This window comes from Sparus aurata, chromosome 6 (assembly GCF_900880675.1).
Source record: "Sparus aurata chromosome 6, fSpaAur1.1, whole genome shotgun sequence".
NCBI classification, from domain to species: Eukaryota; Metazoa; Chordata; class Actinopteri; order Spariformes; family Sparidae; genus Sparus; species Sparus aurata.
Window position 1 is genome coordinate 8,250,945 of NC_044192.1, and position 25,075 is coordinate 8,276,019.

At 43.1% G+C, this 25,075-nt stretch overlaps 1 protein-coding gene across 1 annotated transcript; it reads left to right on the forward strand.

Moving 5' to 3' along the window:
• Window positions 1-409: 409 nt before the first annotated feature.
• Window positions 410-20,658, forward strand: ccdc71 (coiled-coil domain containing 71). The gene is made up of 2 exons (XM_030421083.1): window positions 410-688; window positions 16,126-20,658. Exon 2 carries the CDS (start codon window positions 16,136-16,138, stop codon window positions 17,198-17,200), a length of 1,065 nt encoding a protein of 354 aa, XP_030276943.1. The 5' UTR covers window positions 410-688; window positions 16,126-16,135; the 3' UTR covers window positions 17,201-20,658.
• Window positions 20,659-25,075: the final 4,417 nt, after the last annotated feature.

The window sequence follows — 25,075 nt, forward strand, 5'->3', positions numbered from 1 at the left end:
TGGTTTCTGATAATCTATGTATTTATGTTAATGTTTGGATTTTTTTGTGCCAGTGGTTTATTTCAATCTTCCCAAAATCTTATTCTTGCATTAAAGACTACAAATTCATTAAAAATATATATAAACATAAAAAATCTTATGGACTGAAAAAAAAAAACTGAGATCATAATTTATCAGAACACATTGCTTTGTTATCCTACTGCAAATACGGTAAAAACACTGGTAGCTACACTAGTGTGTGAGCCAGAAAAATTCAGGTCACTGGGGTGGTTTGTTGGTTGCTGATGTTCAGACTTTCACTCACAAACACGAAAATAGGCAGAAGCCCCGCCCAGTCGTGACGCCACATCGTACTTTCTAGGTTTAGGACAGCCAGTGTTTATGTCACAACTAACGGCTGTGTTGTGAAATAACACACGTTGACATTAATGATGGATTTCTCTTGTCTCGGTTTTTTTAATTTTTAATTTTCTTGGCTAAACCCAAGATTATTTTTCAGTCACTTATGCCCCATCCCCACCCCCACCCCTCGGCGGGGTTAACAGAGCCCGCCCCCTCTCCTCTCTCTCCGGCAGCCTCCGCCTCTCCTTCCCTGGTCTGTCATCCACACCGCCGTTGTTGCAGCCATTTTACCGTGGAGCGTCGGCACAGCGGCGACCGGAGGATGCCGAAACAGCACCGTTAAAAGGTAATTCTGCCTTTTTGTGGAGCGCTTTTCTCCGCGTCGCTAACCTTCACGCTTCCGACTCCCTGAATCCGTCCTACAATGTGTGGCGAGCTGATGTCCGGGCCGGCCGGAGGGTGCTGGAGGGAGCCCTCCACAACTAGCTGCTCAGACAGAGGAAAGATTGCTGGGAGAGAGTGTGTTTGGCGGCCAAGGCTTGTCGCTGGCAGTTCACAAGTCTGTGTTAAAAATGGCGACGTCTTTCAGCAAACCACGTAAAGTTGTAAATCAGCGTCTGTGTGGCGAGTAGATGGATATGTGTGGAGCTACAGTTAAAAGTGTGGTTGGTAACAGTGTCTAGAAATTCAACTGATCAGTGTGTTCGTGAGGGGGGCGCTCGAGAGCTCAACGTACAGAACGACGTAGGATTGCGCACGTTATGTAGCTAAGCCCAACATTAGCTTTCTTAGCTAGTTTAAAAAAAATAAAATAAAATGGTTTAACCAAAATGTTTTGAAGTGTGGTGACACAATTTTTTTTTAGGTTTCTTTGTTCCTATCAATCGCACAAACATAAATATGTTTGTCTTGTTAACGCTTAAACTTGGGAGTGCCGCTGTCGACGGTTCAATCACACCAGCGCGTGAATAGAGTAATCGAAGGGAAAGTTGTGCCAATTTTCTGCGCAGGTTTCAACTTGGGCGAACTTAGACACCCTGCAAAGTTTTACGAATAGCAAATTGTCTTTCACGATGCTGACCTTTTTGTGGGGGGAAAAAATCGGCAATACACCACATTCACATGGCGGCCATTTTCTTCCAACATCGGGCTCATCTTGCATACTCCTGCACTCCAGATTGAAACACCCATGAACATATGAATCTGACCATTTGTTGTAATGTCACCAATTCCTCTTTGATCGGCAACTGAAAGGCCAGAGGGATGACATTCAAGGTCAAACACCAAACTTGATAACCCGATAGCTTCCAATAGACAACACCTAACATAGGCATTCAAACCCTTCCTAGCCAACTAGCTACTTAGCTAGGTCTTAAATATCAACACACATCTTGGATATATTTGTTTGATGATCTTACCGATAACATTCAGCCACTAAATGTGGCGTTAATCTCCCCTTCCCATCGACCCTTTTAATGGCAGACCCTTGACTTCATACAGCTGGAAAAGCACAGGTGGGACTCCTATCATTAATGATGACCGCATTCCATTCTAGGTGAGCTCATTTCAGGGCTCTGGTTTTGTGCTTGCTCACTCACTGACATGATTTACTCGGCTACTTAACAGAATGGGGTCATCCTTAACGTCACTGGTCACACTTCTGTTTTGTCTGCTGTGAATATGTTCGATTGCATTCTCATTACAACACTGCTGTTTTTTGAATCATCTACCCCATCAAGTGGTTGCCAAGTTTGTCATAGCTAGCATTGCTAACACCAACTAACATTAATATAGCTTATGCTAACATTGCTAACGTTATGTACTTAATGCTAGCTAGCTAAGCTAACAGCATACTGTCCCTCTAGCTAGTCTTACATTGGTAATGTGGTGCTGATAGCTAGCAGTACAGTATACTGGGCATCTCCAACGTTAAAAAAAAAAAAAAAACCCTTTGGAATACCGGAAATTATGTGAACAGTGGTTGGCTGCGATGTACAGATGCCAATATAAAAAAATATCTTAGAAGGAGGGGTTTAGGAAAATGGGTGGCGACTCCTCGAGGTCTCCAAAATTATACTACCAGGAGCCCTAAGAGCTCCAGTTCAGTCTGGTCGCAGGAGTTACTTGAGTTTATTGAGGTTGCTGTCTGCTTTCTTAAGGGTTTTCTCTGACCACAATAGACCCAATTTTCAGTTAATTGTTGGAACAGGATCCAGGTTTACGGGCCCATTTCGGGACTCCTTTGACCAAACAGGCAAATGGCTTCATTGTGAATATGATCTATTGTGATGTCGTTGTTGATATCCACATGACAGCGACATCCTATGCTAGAGCTAGTTTAATTAAACTGAAACTGTAGTTTTCTTGTCTTTTGGCCCAACAAGTCTTGGTATTAATGAAGGATATATGAAAACTACATGTGCATGCTTAAATGGATACACATAGAAAGCCTTTATGAAAAAAGCTGTAAACTGCAAGTTATTGCAAATTGTTAGATGCAAGCTAGTTTTGATTGAATGACATGATGGGCAATCCTGACAAAAAAAATGGCAACGAAGTACAGAGAATATTGAAAGAAGCTTTGAGATGCATGACTTGGCATGTTACTTGTTGGCGCGTTTTTTAACGATTAATGGTTGACCAATGACCTTCACAGAATGATCTGTGATTCCCTTTTCCTATCGCCATGATGGCTTAAATATGGATATTGTCCATATTCAGAAATTCTGCAAATTTGAAACAGGTACAGTACTGTTTCAGTGGTCGGTAATTACTTTCATGTGCTCTGCACTGGTATACAAAATCCAGGGACCATCTCACTGATGTTTCTCTGAGGTCGATTCTCATTGTGAACCATGTTTTTCTCTGGCATTTAAAGCGGCGCAGACAACATTTGGGTTCAGCCTAAATTTTGTGGTTGGATTGGTTGCCCCTGGCTAATTTTAGAGTGTCTGCCAGATTGGTTGTTGTTTACCATGCAGTTGGGGCCGGCTAATTAATCACTTGAACAGCTCTGGCTCTCGGACAATCGGATGGATATCTGGCATTTAGGAATTTAGGGTCGGATGTCTAGTAGTTTGAGCTGATTCATTTCTAAAATGTAGTGAGCTTCTTTTGATAGTAGTGTCAGCCTGTCAAGCTGTAAAGTTTCTTCTCATGCAAAATGTCATGAATACATTGTACCTTGTGATATAATATAATGTAACCTGAGTGTGCCTGGCCAACCAGCTTCCTACCTACAGGTATTTGGTACCTTGTGTTACACCCAACGGAGAGCTTTTTAAAAAAAATACTAAGTAACAATGTTATTTTGTTGGGTTACAAATTGCACAAGAAAATTCCTGTGTAGGACTGGAGTAGCCACTTTGTTGGAACCATTCCTGAGTGGTGCTGTCAGAGTTTAGGCTAACATTCGCAGTGCTGTCCTGTCCTTTTTTTTTTTTTTGGGTCAGTGCAGGGAGTTACATAGCCATCATTTTTACTTGAGAAATGGCATTTGCCAATCTCAAGTTACTCCACATTTCATGAAAAGAGTTTTTATGTAAAAGTGAGTCACACTGTTAGAAAATACTTTTGATGTTTTTTTAGCATGACTGATCTTGGTCTGATATTACATTTTTACATATTACATTATAATACCAGAACTAGCTGCCCTGAAATTCATATATTTTGAGTTGCATTAAAAGTTTGCCTACATAGTGTGCACTGGCTTGCCTCGCCTTTCTGTTTCTCTCTCCCAGTATGTGTCTGTTTTGTTGACTTTCCTTGTCAGCATATGTTTTACCAACATGGCGATGAAGGTTCTCAGTCATCCAGGTCATGGTAATTCTAAGTGCTGTATCCATGGCAACTGGGCGTGTTTCAGTTGGTTGAAGACAGTTCACCTCTCATCCAAAAGGCCTCTTCAGGTCTAACTAACTGGAGGGGAGTTGCAGGCTTTTAAACTATGTGTGAGAGTGTCCTTACAGAGTCGTTAAAGACACTTGTACGTCATTAGCCCTTTTCACATAAAGACGCTGCATTATCAACGCAGCGGCGGTTCACCTATTCTCCACCGTTGTTCATTCACACAGAACTCTGGCGTAACGCTACACCAGTGTGTAATACACACAACAAGCCGGCACTGCGGATCCAAAAGAGGCATGAAGGAACACGTCATGATGAAGATAACTAAGTGTTTTTTAAAATGGGTTCCCCCGGTGTCTTCCTGTTGATCTAAACATGTACCCGCTGACTGTTTATAATCATATGGATGCAGTTATTATGTGTTGTAATTGAGATCCTGACCCACCATGCATCCTGGAAAGTGACAAAGTTACCCTTTTTTTTCGCTCTGAATTACATAATTGCCATTAGTAAACAGGATGCTGTTTGGCTGTCATACTCGCGGGGAAGAGAGGCTGTTATCTGGGCAGAAACGTGACGAAGAGCCATTAGGACAGACAGGATGACAGACACTACTCCACATATAACTGTGGTATTTTTTTCCTATTATAAGTTGCCAAAGACGCTAACAGTTACTACGTTACTGTTGTTTGATCCAGTAACGTTGCTTTATGGGACATTTCTCTTTTATTTTGTTGAGTGATGGATCAGTTTAGTTATCACATTCAGTGCGTTTACATGACACTCAAGGAAACCGAATTACTGGGTTAGTCCAACTATGATCGGATTTTTAAGATGCATGTATACACCTTAGTCCGACTAAAATCAGACCAGATCGGATTTCTCATAGTCGGATTAAAACACCTAGATTATTCGATTGATAGTATCATTACTCGTGCATATATACGTTTCCTCAGATCGCAGGCTTGAGATTTTTTTCCCAGGGCCGGGAGCCGGAAGTAGAAGGACAGCGACGGTGGCGTCTTTCCTCCGAAATAACACAGCAAGCAAGAGCGCCATCTAGTTTGTGTAATTATCATGTACACCATATACAAAATGTACAAAGATGTAGCTACGTCTTGCTCTTCGTACGCCATCTTTCTCGAATGCCAAGGCAGAGTTTGTTGTTGCTGGTGACATAGAGGTCAGCCAGAGGTGGCTTTATTACCACTAGTTGAAATGGGTACAGCGCCACCTATCGTACCGGGGTATGACATGCTTCGGCCAATAATTCGATTTTCTCACAGGCATGTAGACTCAGACAACTGCAGCTGTCTGCTTGAGTAGCATAGTCAAACTATGGCTGTAATCTGACTAAGCTGAGCATGTAAACCTACTGACTGTGAACACCATCAGATCAACACGCCCCCGCTCTGTACCACTGCCTTATCCATTCACACCTGTATGGTTTGACTCCAATACTACCTCCAAAGGCACATCAGAGTTGCAGCAAAATTTCACCCCTCGTCGCATCTGAAACTTTAACACAGAGGAGGATACAGAGAATTGGTGCATGATCCTCGCACTCAAATGGCAGTGTGAGTTGGGCTATAACCATTCACACCTGGGTGTTTCATCATCATCGCGATATAGACATGTGCGCTAAACATATTGCAAAAGACTGCCTGACACACTATGAATAAGAAAAATCATTTTGTTTACATGCGCCATGCATGCACCTTGAGCATGCCAACATCTATGCCAACATCTATCAGACGGAGCCCTGGATCCAAGGGCCAGTCAGATGAAGCCCCAGCTAGCCGTTAGCTACCCTGACATGGCTGAGGAGGAGAGAAAAGTGATGAAAATGTGGTCGAAGACCTTGTGGTGAAAAGAAACAGCACTTCTGCTATATGGACTTATTTTGAATTCAGGAGAGACGACGTGTTGCAAATACAGGTACTGTGCAAAACATGCCGAGCAGTTGTTGCAACTTCTAGAGGAAATACAACCAACCACATGCCCACCTGCAATACAACAATAAAGACCTACACGAACAATTCAAAACTAACGTTAGCCATCATTAACTTTATAGTTAATAATATGCAAACCTCAATATTTGTTTATTTATCGCAACTTACATCGTCATCGCAGTATTGAACAATGTTATCGCACATAGCAGATTTTCCTCATACAGTGCAGGCCTACTGGGTAGGGAGCTGAGTACGGCATTGTAGGTCTTTTCAAAGACGGTCATTCCAGCTTGACATTCAGTGCGTTTACCTGACACTCAAGAAAACCGAATTACTGGGTTAGTCCGACTATGATCGAATCTTTAAGATGCATATACACCTTAGTCTGACTAAAATCGGACCGGACCGGATTTCTCATAGTCGAATTAGTAGTAGTCGCATTACTCCTGCATGTATACATTCCAGCAGATCGGATCGGATTTTGCGCTCTCCGCAGGCGCAAGATTTTTTCCCCGGGGCCGTGAGCCAGAAGTAGATGGGCGGTGGCGTCGGCTTTCCTCCGAAATCACCGCAAGAAAGAGCGCCATTGTTCAGTTAGTTTGTGTAATTATCATGTATGCCATATACGAAATGCACAAAGATGGAGCTTCGTCTCGCTCTTCATACACCATCTTTCTTGAATGCCGAGGCAGCTGGTGATGTAAAGTGGTCAGCCGGAGGTGTTTCTGTTACCACTAGTTGAAATGGGCACAGCGCCACCTAGCGTACCGGGGTACGACACGCTCCGGCCCAATAATCCGATTTTCTCACCGGCATGTATACTCGGATAATTGCAGTTGTCTGATTGAGTAGCATAGTCGAACTATGGCTGTAATCTGACTAAGCTGTGCATATTAACGCACTGACAGATAGACCCTTTTACTCATCTTTCAAACAATCTGTCTTTCTCTGGCCAAGATTTTCACATTGTTGTGCTCAAATGAATTACTTTTATCCTTCAAATGTAAGTGGACAGCAGAGTCTTGACCTGAGGAGTTGGCCCTCCTGTTTTGTGCCATTCGTCCATGGAGAAATTGTGTTATGTGTGGAGAAATCTTGTTGTTATGTAGCCCATTGAAACTAACGTGGTACGGCATGACATTGCAACCAGGTCCAAAAGCAGGCTCGTATGAAATGATGGCATAAGTATTAGGGATGTCACTTTTTATTCGAAATTCAAATATTCGTTTGAAAGTGGGGGCAAAAGTTCTTATTCGAATTTAATGACCTATTCGAATTCAAAATGTATGCAACAAATAAGCGCTACAGACCGTTTGAAGTAGTTCGCCTTGTGATCCAACAGAGGGCGCACTAAAACTTCAGCTTGACACATTGCACGCCCTTTTGACCGTTGACCTATCAATTCAGCTAGTAATATTATGTTGTTTGCTACGAAAATGGAGGACACTAGCAAGCAAAGCCGACCTGAGTGGACAATCATGACACCAAAACATCTGAGAAGTAGTATATGGAAGTATTTTGTACAAAGCAGCTGTCTTACTCTACAACATCAACAAATCTGCGGACTCACCTAGCTTACAACCTCGTAAGCTAATGTCTGCCTACCTACTACTCGTCACACTCAACTTCAGCAAGCCCTTTGCCAGCAGCTCGGAAAATGCCATCACCGACGAGACAGCACGATTTATATGCACGGATATGCGGCCCATTGGTATCGTTTTGGGATCTCATGATGGAACTGGAGCCTAATGTCGTGTGCTGTTGTCGCGGGGGAGGGGGCTGCTCACAATATCAGATGGTCTGCATGGAGGCAAGATATACTGTTGAAAATATGGAGGATTTTAACTAACATTCAAACTCAAGTGGCTCCAAGTGATGACAGTGACCTGAAACACATCTGCACAGAGCGTTTTCAGTGTTTCCTGGCCAACATGCTGGACACTGGAAACTTTTTGCAGTTCACCTCCTTCAAGTTCCAGCAAGAGAATTTGGGTAATGGTGAATGCATGATGAGCTCATGGTAGCTTCTGGACAGTTAACACTTCTGCTTGACAGTGAAGGCAAGTATAGGAAAGAAACTGTTTCATATGCTGATGCAGACGAGGTTAAGATTTTTGTATTGAAAGATTCCATTCAGTTTGAGTTTGATAAGAGATATGAATCTCTCAAGTCACATGTTCACTTTTATTCCCACATATCTGGCAGCACAACACTTGGTAACATTATTGAGAAATATGAAGCCTGCTTGTCTGTTGACATAGACTCCACTGTAAGATAATGGATGCGTTTCAGGCAGCCCTTGCTGTCAGACTCTTGCCTCTCATCCATGATGCACATTCACTTGTCTAAGATGACCGCTGTCTTTTTTACCCAAAACCAGCTGTTGACTTGTGGATGCAAACAGCAAATTGTAGGCTCAACCAGGGAGATAGTAGCAGGCCTTCATCATTATCTACCATGTTCGAGTGAAAAGAAGATAGTGAGGAGATCAGGCAGGAGGAAAGCAATGACGTTGGCTTGTAGGAAAAGGGCGCCATGTAAAGAATGAGTTCCAAGCAGCATCTCCAGGTGCTCCCCTGAGAACCAGACCAAAAAAAGTTGTATGCATCCCTGTTTATAATGTCAAAAGAAGGGAGGTAATAACATCAACAGGGACCATAAGTGAATGTGACATGGATCAGTTTCCATGCAGATAAAAAATAATAAGCCAAGTTAGAATGATGTAATTGTACTGAGTAAGTAAAATTGACATAATTGCGTCCAAAGTTCAGAGATCAGTTTTGGTTAGGAGTAACTTGTTAGGAGATAAGGTTAAACATGAAGGTGAGTGCTGTTTTGACAACAGTTCAAATCATTTTTTTATGGTCACCATGGGTAGGGATGATGTAATGCAAAGGTACTTTTTTTTTTTTTTTAATGTTGTAGTGCAGAACATAGTGATTCGTTATGTGATGTCAGTGGGGTGTCTTATTGGTCTGTCATCCGCACCTGGTATAAGACAACCAGTCAGTCTCAAATACCCAGCGTTGTTCTAATGGTTTAAAGTTGTTAAAAGATATGACTGCATCTGTGACAACACAGGTAACAATACAGGTGAGATGACAGGTTTTTGTTTTTGTTGTTTTGTTTATTTAGCAATTGCTTCTCTAGTTGCTTGAGTTGTTTTACTATTTTAAAAAAAGCTTGAGCTTTTATTGGCAGACTTTTAACCGTGAAACACCGAAACAAAACTCTACACGCTCACCGGAGCAGCTGCAGTCTGTGCCCATCAATTGGAATTTAGAAAAGCCTTCTATGTGATCAGTGCAATGGAAGACTGGCTATTCGGAGTGCTGGGGGGATTTCCAGTGAGCTGCTTCTCAAGCACAAAATATACATATTTCTAAGTAACCCCAGCCACACATCACCTGGGCCGGTCCACACACCATAACGACTGGTCTGTGCTAGACCTAATACCAACTGTAGCCTCTAGGACAAATTACCTCAAATCCTAGTGCTGGTCCTGTTGGCTTGGTATGTGTTTGCAAATAAAAGTCAAGAAAAAATTTAAAGTGCTGCAGTGAGACGGGACTGTGTGTGCATAAACGTATATGCATGCACATACTCGGTTATACTGTATGGGGCTGCAGTATGAATGATTTCAGTTTCCAGCAGTAACTTAGATTGGATCTAGCTTTTGTACACGTCATGCTTTGTATCTAGAGTTCCTGCTGTGATGCATCAAATGGAGCACTCCCTATTCACCAGTTAACTGACCAATCACAGGCATTTGTGACAACTCACTCTGATTAACTGCTCTGTAACCACTCAACTGCAGCTGCAGGCATTTCACTGTTCACAACCTCCAAGAAAAAACAAACTGTATTAGCAGAAGAGAGAGAATTTATTTTCCTCTCATTGCATTCTGTCCTCCAGATTGTAGTAATGTTATGGTTCATATCAGTGCAGTGTCGAGCCATTTCAAAATGTAAGTTCTGTTTGACGTTTCAACTGTGTATTTTAGGAACTGTGTTGCTTTGCTTGTGTCTTCAAGATCTGCCTAATACTAATATCAAGGACTGCTAGTTTTGGGTAAGCTCTAGCTGTCATTGCTCTGCCTCGGCAGCTGCAGTAGCTGCAGCCGGAGGTATTATGTTTTCAGGTTGTCCGTCCGTCACTTTTGTGTGAATGCAATATCTCAAGGAACTCTTGAGAGAATGTCTTCAAATGTGGCACAAATGTCCAATTTAACTCAGGGGTTAATTGATCTGACTTTGGTGGTCAAAGGTCACTGTGATGTTTTTAACCATAGTAAAAGAATGAATACGATAACCAATGGGATATGAAAGCATCAAACATGCACTATATTGCCAAAAGTATTCGCTCACCCATCCAAATAATTGAAATCAGATGTTCCAGTCACTTCCATGGCCACAGTTGCATAAAAGCAAGCACCTAGGCATGCAGACTGTTTCTACAAACATTTGTGAAAGATTGGGTCACTCTCAGGAACTCAGTGAATTCCAGCGTGGTACTGTGATAAGATGCCACCTGTGCAACAAGTCCAGTCATGAAATTTCCTTGCTCCTAAATATTCTGCAGTCAAATGTCAGTGGCATTATAACAAAGTGGAAGCGATTGGGAACGACAGCAACTCAGCCACGAAGTGGTAGGCCATGTAAAATGACAGAGTGGGGTCAGTGGATGCTAAGGCGCATAGTGTGCAGAGGTTGCCAACTTTCTGCAGAGTCAGTCGCTACAAACCTCAAAACTTCATGTGGCCTTCAGATTAGCTCAAGAACAGTGCGTAGAGAGCTTCATGGAATGCGTTTCCATGGCCGCGCAGCTGCATCTAAAGGCCCCCACACACCGGCCCAACCGTTGGACGTCTGAAGCGTTTGGAGAGACTCGGACGAGGTCGGGAACAAATATGTTTGGTGTATTCAGCTGCGTCGGAAGCTATGGGAGCCGCACGGACGTTGTGGGATCCGACTGAGCATGCGAATTCTGAGGAGGTTGGCCATCGGACGTCTGAGCCATTGGATTCTCTGATTGGCAGTGTGCTAGCAAATCAGCGCGGTGTGTGGGAGGGGCGGAATACTGTGCGCGCATTGGTTTTCTACGCATTCCGTTCCGTCATTTCTTGTTTTCATGCTTTGGAGTACTGGCACGAGACTAGGTGTTGTTATGTCCGTTCAGAACAAATTAATCTGTGTTCGTTTGGTAATGCCTCGCTGCATGTTTAGTATGCAGCTGTTTTTGTCTGAAATAGTTAGGTTTCGTTTTGATCGAAAGTAAAGAGAGTTCCGTGCATAAACCTCTAGTCCAGCGTCTTTAACACTAGAGCCACCCGTTTATTGCATTTCGCGCAGAATGCACACGCTACTGTGGAGCTGGCAGCACGTCGAAACGGTGTGTTCAATGCAACTTTTGTGCCAAACAGGTCAGATGAGAGGCAACAGAGTGGTCGGAGAGTGGTCGGATAAGGCAGTTGGACGTCTGGGCGGTGTGTGGGGCCTTAAGCATACATCAGCAAGTGCAATGCAAAGCGTCGGCTGCAGTGGTGTAAAGCACACTGCCACTGGACTCTAGAGCAGTGGAGAGGCGTTCTCTGGAGTGACGAATCGTGCTTCTCCATCTGGCAGTCTGATGGAAGTGTCTGGGTTTGGCAGTTGCCAGGAGAAGGGCACTTGTCTGACTGCATTGTGCCAAGTTTAAAGTTTGGTGGAGGGGGGATTATGGTGTGGGGTTGTTTTTCAGGAGCTGGGCTTGGCCCCTTAGGTCCAGTGAAAGGAACGCTGAATCCTTCAGCATACCAAGAGATGTTGGAAAATTCAATGCTCCCAACTTTGTGGGAACAGTTTGGGGATGCCCCTTCCTGTTCCAACATGACTGTGCACCAGTGCACAAAGCAAGGTCCATGAAGACATGGATGAGAGAGTTTGGTGTGGATGAACTTGACTGGCCTGCACAGAGTCCTGAACTCAGCCCGATTGAACACCTTTGGGATGAATTAGAGCGGAGACTGAGAGCTAGGCCTTCCCGTCCAACATCAGTGTGTGACCTCACAAATGTGCTTCTGGAAGACTGGTCAAAAATTCCCATAAACACACCCCTAAACCTTGTGGAAAGCCTTCCCAGAAGAGTTGAAGCTGTAATGGCTGCAAAGGGTGGACCAACATCATATTAAACCAAATGGATTAAGAATGAGATGTCACTTAAGTTCATATGCGAGTCAAGGCAGGTGAGCGAATATAATATAGCAATATAGTGTATATGAACTGACTGATGAATGAGAGGTAAACACTTCAAATATCATCATAGAATAGGACACATTATTTGTTGTCTAAGCTAGTGTGTGATGCAGCGATTTACGGAAGCGAACCGTAAGTTATTGTAAACAAACATTATGATTGTTTGTATGTAGGAAGATGATGTTCCAGATCTTATTCCCATTTTAACCTAGTTGTTTTTCCGCTGGGGAAATGTGTGTCAATGACCACAACATCAGACCTATTTGAATTACAAAAAATCAGTTCTGAGTGATGATTCAGAGGTCTTGAAACAGGCTAGTATTTCACAAAAGGCGATACTGGACGGGAAAGCATGTCCGGAAAGTTTAGCATGGATAAAAACACACTGAATAAACGACTAGTATTGAATATAAATGATTAATTGGAAATTAGTCCGTGCAGTTTGTCATTGTAGTGTCAATCAGGAACCCCACCACAAACTGGCCTTCACCCTCGCACCCATCCCCCCTCCATTCATCCCTCCATCACTGCCTGCCAAGTGAGGAGACTGCTAACGTATAGCCTCCCCGTGAGCATACTACAGTCATGATGAATCCTGGGAAGTCGGCTTGTTCGCTGTGGCACCACAGATCTTTGTCTAGATTTCACAACATCTATTTTTCTTTCTCCTTCTCTTCCTTTTTTGCCTCCTCCTCCTTTTCTGTCTCTTTTCTCTTCTGCCTTTTCTGACCTTCATTTCTGTCCCTCTTTTTCGTTTTCACCCTTTTGTACTCATTCCTCTTTTTCACCTTTGACTCACTATGAAAAATGCATGCCAATCATTTTTTGAATTATTTCAGAGGAAAGGATCTGTGCCCCATGAGCAAAATATGGTATTGAGAAAATGAAGAGAGAAAAACATTAATTTGAAGTTTACTTATTTATAGGACTCTTTTTTCTTTTCTTTTTTTTAAAAAGCTTAAACAACAGTTTATTTTTTCAGCAGTCTCAAAAATGTAAAATAGACATATTTGTTGCAATTTTTGGAAATTCTAGGAAAACATTTTACAAACATAATTGTTGATCAGGACAAGAAAAACAAACCTTAGTTCAATCCAAATGTTGGCATGCAAACTGTAAAGATGTTAACAGTCTCACATTAGCATGCTAACTAAACAGCTGGCTTAACCTCAGTCCAGCTGAATGCTTCGTCAGACGTGCTGCACTGACACTGGATCTGTCACAAGTCCCCTGTATTTAACCAGGAAATATTAAGCAGAGTATCGCGTAGCAGACGGTCTCAGCTGTAGCACTGTCGTCACTGGGCTCTTGATGATTTTCTTCAGAGACTGCTGCAAGTCAGACCAAACCTCAAGACTGATTCAAGTGTAACTGTAACAGGTGAGAGAGCTGAGTCTGAGAGGCCAACATACACGGCATCAACCCTTGATTTAGTGCTGCGGCTGATATTTATGTTCATTACAGACTGATCTGTTCATATTTATTTATGTATTATTGAAAAATGAATCTTAACTCAACAAAAGGTAGCAAAAAAGTGGAAACTGTCCATCTAATATCTTTAAGTGTTGTGGCCCAAAAAGCCGTAGGGATTCGGTTTACAATGATATAAACTGAGAAAAGGAATAAAACCTATTGATTACTGATTTTCTGTTCCTATGGGGCCAACCTTGAGGAATACCTTCCACTTTTACCCCACTGGTGGTAAGGATCTAATAATGGCAATAGCATTGGTCTTGCGTGACTGCTGCTGTTGACATGCTGTTTGATTCCTTGTAACTCCTTTAGATTGTGAAGTTAACAACAATACATTTGCACCACTGATAAGAAGAGAAACATTTGAACAAATATTCCCAAAGACAATATTTCCCAATTCCCATGCAACTCTAAGAAGGATACAATACTTTGGGCCAGTTAGCTTGAATGTTTTGCGCCTGCAGGCAAGGAAATACCTCGGGTGGCCAGTATTCATCAATACAAACCGAAACACTCAGGGCCGAAATACAAACGATGTTGTGCTGATGTGGTGTTTTTTTTTTTTTTACACCACTCTCGTTGAATCAGCCACTTCTAATCGAGAACATGTCTGATTTTAAAAAGTTAAAAATGGCATTGGAGAAGAGGCAGAGGTGAAAATTAGGGAGAAGCTGCAATAGATGGGTGAAATCATGGATACTACAGCAACGGTCTCAATGGGCAATCCCTTTTTTTGCGATTCGTTTCACATGCACTGATTCACTTTGCTGAACAACCAATCAGTGTGATTGACCAACGGTGTGAGATGCACCGGAAAGACTGGGGCCAAAGATGCTCACTGACGGTCCGTATACTGTGGCTTTGCACTTGCTTTCAATTTGATGCAACTGTGTTTGACAGTTGGACACAGGAGGACATTTCAAAAATGCGGCACTCTCTTCAACGAGAGGAATTGTCAACCATCTTGCAACCAAAAGATGAATTCGATCTTTTCAGCGTGTCCTTTCATGTCTCATGTATAAAGATGATGAATGATATATTTGGAGGTTTCCTTCCCCCGAGACTCCTTGAACTACCAGGTGAATTTTTTCTTATTTTTTCTGTTTGTAAGAGGATCTCAGGGCGTTGTTTCCCCTGTCCCGATGGTCCTGGTTGCCATGGTAGCCAACAAGGCTTACATAAAGGCTGTAAAGGTGTGAAACCGTTGCTGAACTGAGAGAAGGTCACAGTTGCTTCCACTCGTCGGCTCAAAGTAACGAGCCAGCTGGGGTTGTCCTCGGTGGATGTGGAGCTTTACTCTGTCTTTATAATTATGTTGTTACTGTCTGCTGGTCTGGCTATGTAAGGTGTCTGATTACAACGCAGCTGACGGTAAACTGGCTTCTCCCCTGGGCATTAATCAAGCTCATAAAAATCTCCAGCCTGCGGCAGCTCACATTCATGTTCACTTTTTATGTTCAGGTGACTCTTATTGTTGACATCTTGCAGTGGGCTCAGCTGGAGAACAGGCTTCAGTTTCTGGATTTAATGAGTAGTAGAAAGGTCAGAGTTCAGAAGGTCGCAGCGCCCAGAACCAGCAGATATGATTGTGATGGTAGAGAGATGTCTCTCTTCATCTTTTTGTTTTGTTTCATGCACACAGTGTTTTATGAAACACTATCAAACTGGGTTACAGAATTCAAATAGCTTGTTTAAAGATGCGAAACACATCTGGTTTCTGGTTGCTTTTTTGTTACCCAATTATGTAAAAATATTATGTTAAATATGCAACTGCTGTAAATTTAACTGCAGGAATCAGTGAAACTCCCTCTTTTCTGTAATGGCAGTGTCACCGATGACAATCAAGGATAAACATCTATAAATCTGCTAAGAAATCACTTTTAAAAGCACTCCTGAGACGCTCCGGTGGCCTCAGGGTTAATGCACTGACTGAGGACTTTTCTCTCATAGGGTATCTCTCTCTCCTTCTCATTTCCTGTCCATTTGATTATCTTATAAAGACATAAAATGTCCCAAAAAATAAAAAAGGGAAAATAAGTCATTTATCATCATCGACACATCAGACCAACTTGACCTTTGTCTGGATCACCACCCACATGTGTCGCCTCCAGTTCTTTTAAAGATCAGTCACAGCAAAGCAAATGGGTACAAAAAAAGATGAAACAATACGAAGTAGCAAAATACCAAGTGTGCGTAAAAGGTGTTGAATTAAGATAAAACATAAAACAGTTGGTCTTTGTAATTCTGTTTAACAGAATGGTTTTTTGTTTTCCTGGCAGGACTAAAAACATGGCTGACGCGGCACGAGGTCCCGTGATTGGCCGGCCATTGGCATTCGCCAATGAAGAGCGGAGGGCGGTTCATTCCTGGTCCCGGATCTCGTCAGCGGGGCACAACGTCCTCCTGGATGCTCTGAAGATCCTCAGCCCGATGTCCCATGACCTGTCGAGCTGCGAGGATCTGGTCAACTTCCTGCAGGACCTAAGCGAAGAGGGACACAAGCCCACCGTGCTGCGCAGCAAGGATGTTTACAACTACCGATCCTGCACCACCCAACCCATGACTGAAGACATGCTGAGGCCACCCAACAGGAATGTCAGACCCACTGCCAAGAGGAGGGGGAAGAAGCCCCTGACTAAGAAGAGGGAGGTGCACCCGTCCTGGAACACCTCTGAGAAGAGCAGTCCAAGGATTCAAGGCGTCCGCCCTCCGGAGCTAATGGACCATCATGCCCTCATCTGCAGCAGGACACCTGGTCGAACTGTAGAGATGTCACAGGTGCTGCAGTTGCGGCCGTGCCTCAAACTGACCAGCATTAAAGGCCTGTCTGGCTACCACACTGCCAGACTTCAGATCCAAACTTCCTGGGACTCGTCCTCGGAGGCGCCCTCTGTTGCCATTTCACAGCAACAGCACCCTCCAATGCTTTCAGGAATACCTTTGCAGCCTTCTCAGAATGGTGGTGGGGCGCCCACCAAAGCTGTGGCCTTGTTCAGCCAGAAGAGCCTGTCTTGTCCCCTCCGATTGGACGGTGCCCTAATCGGAGATTCTGCTCCAGTCTTTTATGCTAATGGCAGGGCATTCCCAGAGACTCACACAGAGCTGACCAGTAACGGCTGGAGGAGCAACGGCCTCCACCGGGACAGTCGGGGCCCCAAGGAACTGACACGGCAGAGAAATGGCTGGAAGGACAAGAACAGTTTTAGATGGAAAGTGATAAAGGTGGATGACTCTCGCTCGGTGGCTGAGGCCCGCAGAAAAGCTCAGAAGATCCTGCAGGTCAACCTGTCCCCAGTTATTCAGATCCAACCTCTCAACCATGTGCTGAGAGACTTCAGATACCAGAATAAGTGACTATTTCACCCACAACCACACACGTTGTTTTCTTTAGCAGATGTTAGTGTTTTACATCCATTAGCCTCTACCTGACTGAGCCCCAGTGTTCATAGCAGACGTCTTACCTGAGTTTTTGTGATCTCTGCTGAGTGTTGGAGGGAGAATCTGTGGAGGTTCTGGTTCCTGACAGAGGCGCTCGGGACTGAAAGGCATTTGAAGTTAGGCGATGCTTTTCCCAGCAGGCTGGGAGATGATTATCCACCAAATGCTGGTACATTTTCACTGTCGACATTAGTTTACGATACTCAGTACTTAAACCAACCATCATTCTGCTTTGGGTTGACTGGCTGCTAGCCGATGTTGCTGATTTAATTTTGGGACGCAGCATCCACTGTGACTGTTATGTCAAAGGTGAATTTTCTGCCCTTCAATAAGGCACTGGGTGTGACTCACAGTTGTTCTAAGAGTATTTATAAGTCATTTGAAGTATAGCGCCAATTTTGTTTAAGTGTTGTTTCTTTTGCTGCCCAGATGAACTGGCGGAAGAGGGGGGCAGGTTTCCAAAGTCCTCTGTCGAGCAGACGTGTTGGTTGGTTTCACCAAAACAAAACTAAACAAAAGGAGGGATAAAGAAATGTTTTCAGTTTGTCTTCCTTTTTATTTGTTGCATCTTCACTGGAAGTCAGGAAGTCTCCTAAGTTTTCTCACATTTTCTCATCATTAAAAATGATCTCAGAATCCTGTTTTTACAAATTTATACCTGCCATTTCAGAATTTATTCTCTGAATTGTGACTTTTTCCCTCAGAATTCTTCCATTCCATGCCATGGCTCTGGTCCAGTTCCATAAGTTTAAGATGTTTTACACAAGATACAAAAAGACCAAGATGTGAGCTCAGGTTTGGAGACAGCCATCAGCTTCTAGTCGGATGCTGTTCAGGATTCATTTGTGTAGTACATTTCTGTACTACACAGGCAGCCAACTGTCAAGTGGCTGGCATACAATGTAAGACATTTGTTTGGCTGATTTTGAAAACGTTGATGACGTTTCCCAACTTGAGCTCCAGGCCTGTTTGTTCAATTAAACAAAAAAATGCAGCATTAGCAGGTTTCATCAGAACTCACCAGTGCTCTGTTCTCTTCAGTAGATGGCGAGATTTTTATTTTTTTTTGTTTCTGGAATTTCTCAGCTGTGATCAAACTGTTCCTCACCTTAAAATAAAAATGAAAATGCACTTTGGGAGTGTGACGGTGCTTCATTGTCGCATTGTAATATTCTTATTTCCTGTGACATGTGGAAAATATTTGAAACTCTCTCTAAAATTTGGTTTGACTTTCTTTGAACCCACACTGGTTTCGCTGCAGGTGCAAAGTTTGCAACGTTGGTGCTGATTGAAAAGACAGGCACAAGAATGTTGTTCTAGTTCAGATTTGGTTTTGCGTTAAGGGGCTTTTACTCCCTGTGAGATACTGTTTGAGGGACTCTTAGCACTGCTGCCACTGCAGGTTGGGATGAGCATGCCGAACCGCCTTGTGTGCTTTCCAAAGGGTTTCTTCTGTGAGGAACCACCTGAATCCATTTTCATGTTATCTGTGAGAAACCCCCGTGTAAAACCCCCTGAAAAATTTGTTTGAAAAAAGACACGTTACACATTATTGAGCCGTACCTCCAAAACAGGGAACTGAAAATCTTAACTCACAGTTCACTTACTAGCGGAGTTTAACAGTCTTAAAAAAGCATTCAAGGAAACATATTATGCAAGTTTCCAGGATCATGATTCTATTTTGGGTTACTACGAGAATAGATTTACATGCTCTAATTTGAAATAAAAATGCATCACGTTGTTTTTGTCACGCTGTCCTTGTTGTAGCTACTGTCTCTTTAAGGCCCCCCTCCCAACAAGCCCAGTCTGTTTTTGATTGGTCAGCTCACACAGGCCTGAGCCACCACTGCTCACATGGTTTCCAGTCAGTGCCGATAGTGTTTTTAGCTTCACCACCGCTTCTAAATTATCCTCGGTGTAGGTGAGCTACCGGCTGGGTCCTAATCCAAGATACACACGGTTGCCAAGCAAATTATTTCCTGTAGTTTGACCATTTCTTTTTCACACGTACTTACATTTACATTCACAGTTTTTCTGTCTCTGTGAGGACTGTCGCTCAGTGGCAGTAGCCACATTAGCCAAGCAACATGCTAACACCTGATTCAACAGTTTGAGCTACAAAGTAAACAGTCAAGCAACATAGAATAGGGCAAAACTTTATCAACCTCATTGATAATTCAGTCCACAACGTTGGTAAAATTCACACATCCTTGAGCTTGGGAAGCTAGCGGAGCAGTCCGCAAGTAAGACACACCCTTCAATCATTTAACAATTGCTGAGATTATTTATATCAAAATTAAAGTTGATCCACCGGGGTTTGACATCCTCCTGTTGGAGTGGATGAAGATTTTGTGTTGACTCTTGCAGCCAACAACGTAGCAGCTCCCGTTACTAGCACGTAGCTTTGTTCTGGCCCTCGTCATTTTAAAAATAAACTGTGGTTTCAAGTTTACAAATGTTGAAGCGCAGTGGTCACTCGTTAAAAATGTGCTGGTCAACAACAGAGCAGATGTGCTTAACGCTCACTTTCAACATAACGCGAGTGCTTGTGGTCCATTGCTTACAATTAAAACAATGGCGGACTGTTGCAATGATTTGGGGGCAGTATTAATCAAACAAGCCTCCACCTTGCACAGGAAGGAGGTCAAAATATGAATGACTTGCCAAACCCTCTGTTTTCTGACATAGGCAACCCACAAAACTAAACAACAGTTTTAGGGTTGGTAAGCTCTCCAGATGTATGTGCATAATATGTCTCCTTTTTAAATGTGGATGAATGCTCTGTAAAAAGCCAGTGAGCAGACTTTCGTTTAAGATTTTTCAGTGAAACTACAATTTAATTTGAAAAAAAACAAACAAGTATTGACATAATGAACCATACGTTAAGGTCTAGGTAATGAAACCACCATTAGGTCAGTAGACGCCATGAAAAAGACGCAACGACAAAAAAAATAAAAAATACTACTGTATTTCCAAACATCTGTTTCATGTTTAAATGCTGTTGGAATCTGTTACAGGCCACTTGGTAGAAATAACTAATCAGATTTAAAGTGGAAATATGTGCTTTCTGACTTTAGATCATTTACTATGATTAGCAGTCTGTTCCTCTCTTTAAACTGAGGCCACAGTCATGTTTGTTGGTCGTCCCCGCAGATTTCCACGTCTCTGTTCTGGTGATTTTTTTTTTTTTTTTACGTTCTGGAAGAGTCTCTCTCGGTTTCCTCGCGCCTCTCTCCGATGTGTCTCCAACAACAGTTGCCCCTTTTTCTAGATCTTCTTTCTGTTAGTCTCGTTTGTGCAACACTTGTATTATAATGTATTTCCTACATGATCTTTGAAAAGTTTTTTGTTCAATAAAACTGATACGAAAAGAATCGGTTGTTGTTGTTTTTTGTCCCCAACAACATTTGTTAAGACTCTCTTTAGCACGTAAAGATATTTGATGCTGAGAAAGTGACGTTCCGTTATCGTGTGATCAGCCTGTTTGTGTCTCAGCTACTCACCAGGCTGAGAGTCGGTGTCGCTGGGCTGTTTGTTGAGCATCTGGGAATTGAACCTTTTTCTTTTTCCATCAGCGTTGATAGAGCTGAAACCACTGAGGGATTAGCCAGTCGACGGGAATTAATCAACAATGCTTATAATCAAGTCGGCGTCATTTTTTTTCTCTAACAAAAGCGCATTAATTATTGAATCCAACTTGTTGTTTGGAAAGGATTTGCCGCCCGTCGTATTCTCTTGTGACAGGAAACCGAGTATGTTTGAGTTTCAGGCTGCTTGTCTGACAGAATAAGGACAGTTTTGAAGACGTCACACTGTCCTTGAGAGGAAGAAAGACATTTTCTCCTCATGGAAAGGTCCAGATTAGTCACGTTTTCTCACAAGAGGAAATCACCCTTGAAGCTGAAAAATTGGTTTCTGATCAGGGGATTTGAATCGTGTAGAAAAATGTCAAACTGTCTTTTTTGCAAGCTTGAATTTGGAAGATATTTCTTTATCTTGATCTTGATAAAAGTTTTGAATATGAGGCTGCAGAATCAGTGACATGTTTTAAAATCAAAGCATTATAAATAAATGCTAGCTCTGTAGCTCTACTCTGTCTGACAGCAGTACAGCAACAGTTTCTCTGGGGATGGAAAATACGACCTGTTTTGTAACTAAAATCTGGCTCGAGGAGGCGTCTCACTCTGATTTACAAGGTCTTTAAAGTTGCCGTCTTATCTTGATTGTCAAAATCAGTTAAATAGAGATGTCACAGACGCTCAGTTGGTCCTGCAACAACTCACCTCTTGAGATTTCAGAGCGAGACTTACTTCATCGAGACTTGTGTTTCTGGCAACAAAAAGGATCTTATCAGTAAACAAAAAGGTCTCTGTCTCTGCAGGAATCACTTCCATAATAATGATGTCAGCACTTAAAATATCAACCTCAGCCTGTGAGTGACCAAAACAAGTTATGAAATCCTCAGAGCGACTGTCGGACCTACGTGGTGGAGCGGGCCCTGGGTTCCTCCTGGTGAAGGACAATGCCATGCCCGACTTCATGCAGCCAGAGAGTGTCGGCAGTTCCTGGATGATGAAGGCGTTGATGCCACTGACTGACCGTCTTGGTCCCCTGATCTGAATCTAACTGAGCACCTATTGGACGTTACGTAGCCGTCACAGTCCTGATCCAGGTCTGGGAGAAGATTCCTCAGGAAAACCATCCGCTGACTCATCAGGAGCGTGCCCGGATGTTGTCGGGAGTGCATACCGCCACACCAAAGACAGAGTCGCTTTATGAGTTGCTCTGATGAAACAAGGATCTGCCCTCAGTGGGTCGATGATTTTGGTTTCCACTGACTGTGCTTTACTGATTCAGTGGTCATTTTCAAATGGTGTGCCAATAACTTATGGGTTTGAGATATATATATATGTGTATATATATATCGAGCGTCTGTGTATTTTAAATCAGGAGTGTCTTGCTGGTCATACCTTGTTGAGGGGTTTGACAGGATTGTCATGACTGTTGTGTTTTTATTGCTGTTTTGATGATGGAGCTTGTTCGCTGATGTAGTGCTGCTGTTGTTTCATGTCAGCCTCTTTTAACCAATTGTCCTTCAGTAAAGCTGAACTTGAACTAGATTAATTTATAATCAAAATATACGTCCCATCCTTTACCCACCAGAATGACCAAGCGGTTGAATCACCACCTCACCAATGAAATATGAGATAGAGTTGATCTCCAGATGAGCCAGTGGAGAACTCATTCCCAGGGTGTTTAAAGAAATCTGATGCTGAGGCTTACCTGTGTGCCTCCAGGGAGTCGATGCTTTGTGCCGTTCTGCTGGAGCCTGAAAAATGAGAATACCCACCCATGTTTCACAGTGCTTTACTGATCAGTGTTTGCCCTCCGTATGTTGTGGTTTTTAGTGATCCAGTCACTTCTGGACTGCAGCTTTCAACTCTGTTCAGAGAGAAACTGGTTCATGCTTTCTCAAAGGTCTCGACTCAAGAAATGACTGGTCTCCATTCCTGTGAGAAAACAGACCGATTGGTTTGGGTCATGCAAAAAGTCTCGACCCTTTGGAGCCCTCCACATGAGAAGCAAATCTTTATTGCCTTTTTAAAAACATTAAATGTATTCAAAAACATCACAGAATGGAAGATTGACTGCAGTTACTGCTGATAAAAGTAGGGGTGGGCAAAAATATCCATACGGCAATATATCACGATACTTTGCCGCCCAATACAATATCGATTTTTCAACTCCAAATATCGATATATCGATGAATAGCGACTCTGCTGTGCGGTGGGTGTATTTCTGTAGTAGAGAGAGTGGCTGAGGTCTTTGCAAAATGGATGGCAAGTTAACAACGCCTCCGCAATTTAACGTTGACGTTTGGAAGCACTTTGGCTTCAAAGTTAAGAGAGATAGCAAGAACAACGAGCTGGACAAAGAGAATATTACTGCCCGGAAATTTCATGGGAATTAATAAAATGGAGAGGCTGTTTTGAATGAAATAGTTTTGACTCAATTTGTCCTCTGATCAATATCATCTGATGTACATATACAGGTACTTGTGTTTTCATCTTTATTTATATTGCAATATCGCAATATCATGATATCGTGATACGTATCGTGACCAAAGTATCGTGATACGTACTGATCGTGAGGTTCTTGCCAATACTCACCCCTAGATAAAAGTGGAAAAGGATTTGAGGAGACAATGTACACATTGTTCAGGTAGTTTTGGAGACGTTCATCACATCCTGTTCTAACTCCTCATTACTCAAAACTCAGCAGTAAGTGGGGAAGTTCAGAGAGGTTCAGCTTTACGCAGCCCTTCTGTATTTTGTCCCGGCCCCATTGTTTGAGTCCTGAATGTGTAGGGCTGTGCTGGTGCTGACCACTGTGACTCAGACTCGGTGGTTGCCCATAGTGCAACCCCAACAACAACTACGAGTGATGATGGGAAACTTGATTGTTGTGGTCAACAGCTCTCCATGGCAGAATGTTGACGAGCTACTGAGGTTACAGCAAGAAAAACAGAAGATAAACTACGTTCTTGAAAGCCGGTAAAGTGACAGAGTGGGAAAATAACTGGACAGACGGAGCTCAGTATGCAAGACGTGGGTGACACAAGTCCCGATGAAGCAGCTGCTTTGGCATAGTTACGTGTTCCCTGTGAAAACAGGCAGCAGCCAGTAGCGTAGAATATACGTTATGCCTGACCCCGACCCCGACCCCGACCCCTAACCACTGTGTCGCCGATGCTGACTCTCCCCAGATTGGCAGCTCCCGGTGAACATGGCCAGACCAGGACTCAAACACACCACCTCTGAGAAGATTGAGGCTAGTTTGACGAAGAATACTGTACCGACACTGGAACCTGGCAACCCGGGGTTGAGTCAGCAAGGGCCTTTTACTCAGCTAACAGCAAGTAACTACATTTAGCAGCAGTTCCATAAGCTTCATAAATTACCTTGGTACTCCAGCTGGCGTACAGTTGATATCTGGAGGAAGGTGGACGTATGTGATACAAACACTTTAAACAGCAATTTTAACTTTTGGGGACTTGAACCTCGACAGCGAGCTTTACCAGCTGTTCACACATTCAGGCTCAGACGAGGGTACAAGACAGGATGACGTTCATTTTGATGTTGAACCTTGAACGCAGTCACGGAGCAGCAACACGCTGAGAAGCTGAGAAACGTTCAACATCGTGCAAATTAGTGACGTGCGACACCACTGACTGCATTTCAGATCCAACACCAAACCCGTGTTGGCATCAGCGATACCAATACAAAACAAATACTGTGAACGAAAGCTCGAAACAACAAACTCGAAACTCTTGTTGCTTGAACATCGACAGACAAACTGAAGTCTCGACAGAAATGAATCACTTTCCAACAGCCCTTAGCGTCGCCAATAGCAACTCTCCCTCTCTCTACCTCGATAATGGACTCATTTGTTGAAGTCTGTCTTCCACCACCTGTCATCCTCTCTTCTCTGGACCGCAGCTGCAAGACCTCAACTTACTCATCACTTTTTGTGATTAAATCTCAGATGTTTAGCGAGTTCTGTGGTGTTGCCACAGCACCTCACAGTCCTCACACACATCACACAGACACCAACCTGCCTGAGTACGGAAAGATACCTCCACATAAGACTGTCGGCCATCATCGTCAACTCTCAGTAGCACCTTACGCATTTATAGACCTGTAGTTTGCACGTGATTATGAGGAGCAGAAGTAGCTCCGAGCACTTGGTATTATTTCAACAAGTGTTAGTATAGTTACTTTCTACTTTGTC

Coding starts and splice junctions, on each gene's coding strand:
- ccdc71 (XM_030421083.1), top strand. CDS start 16,136: ATGGCTGACGCGGCACGAGGTCCCGTGATTGGCCGGCCATTGGCATTC.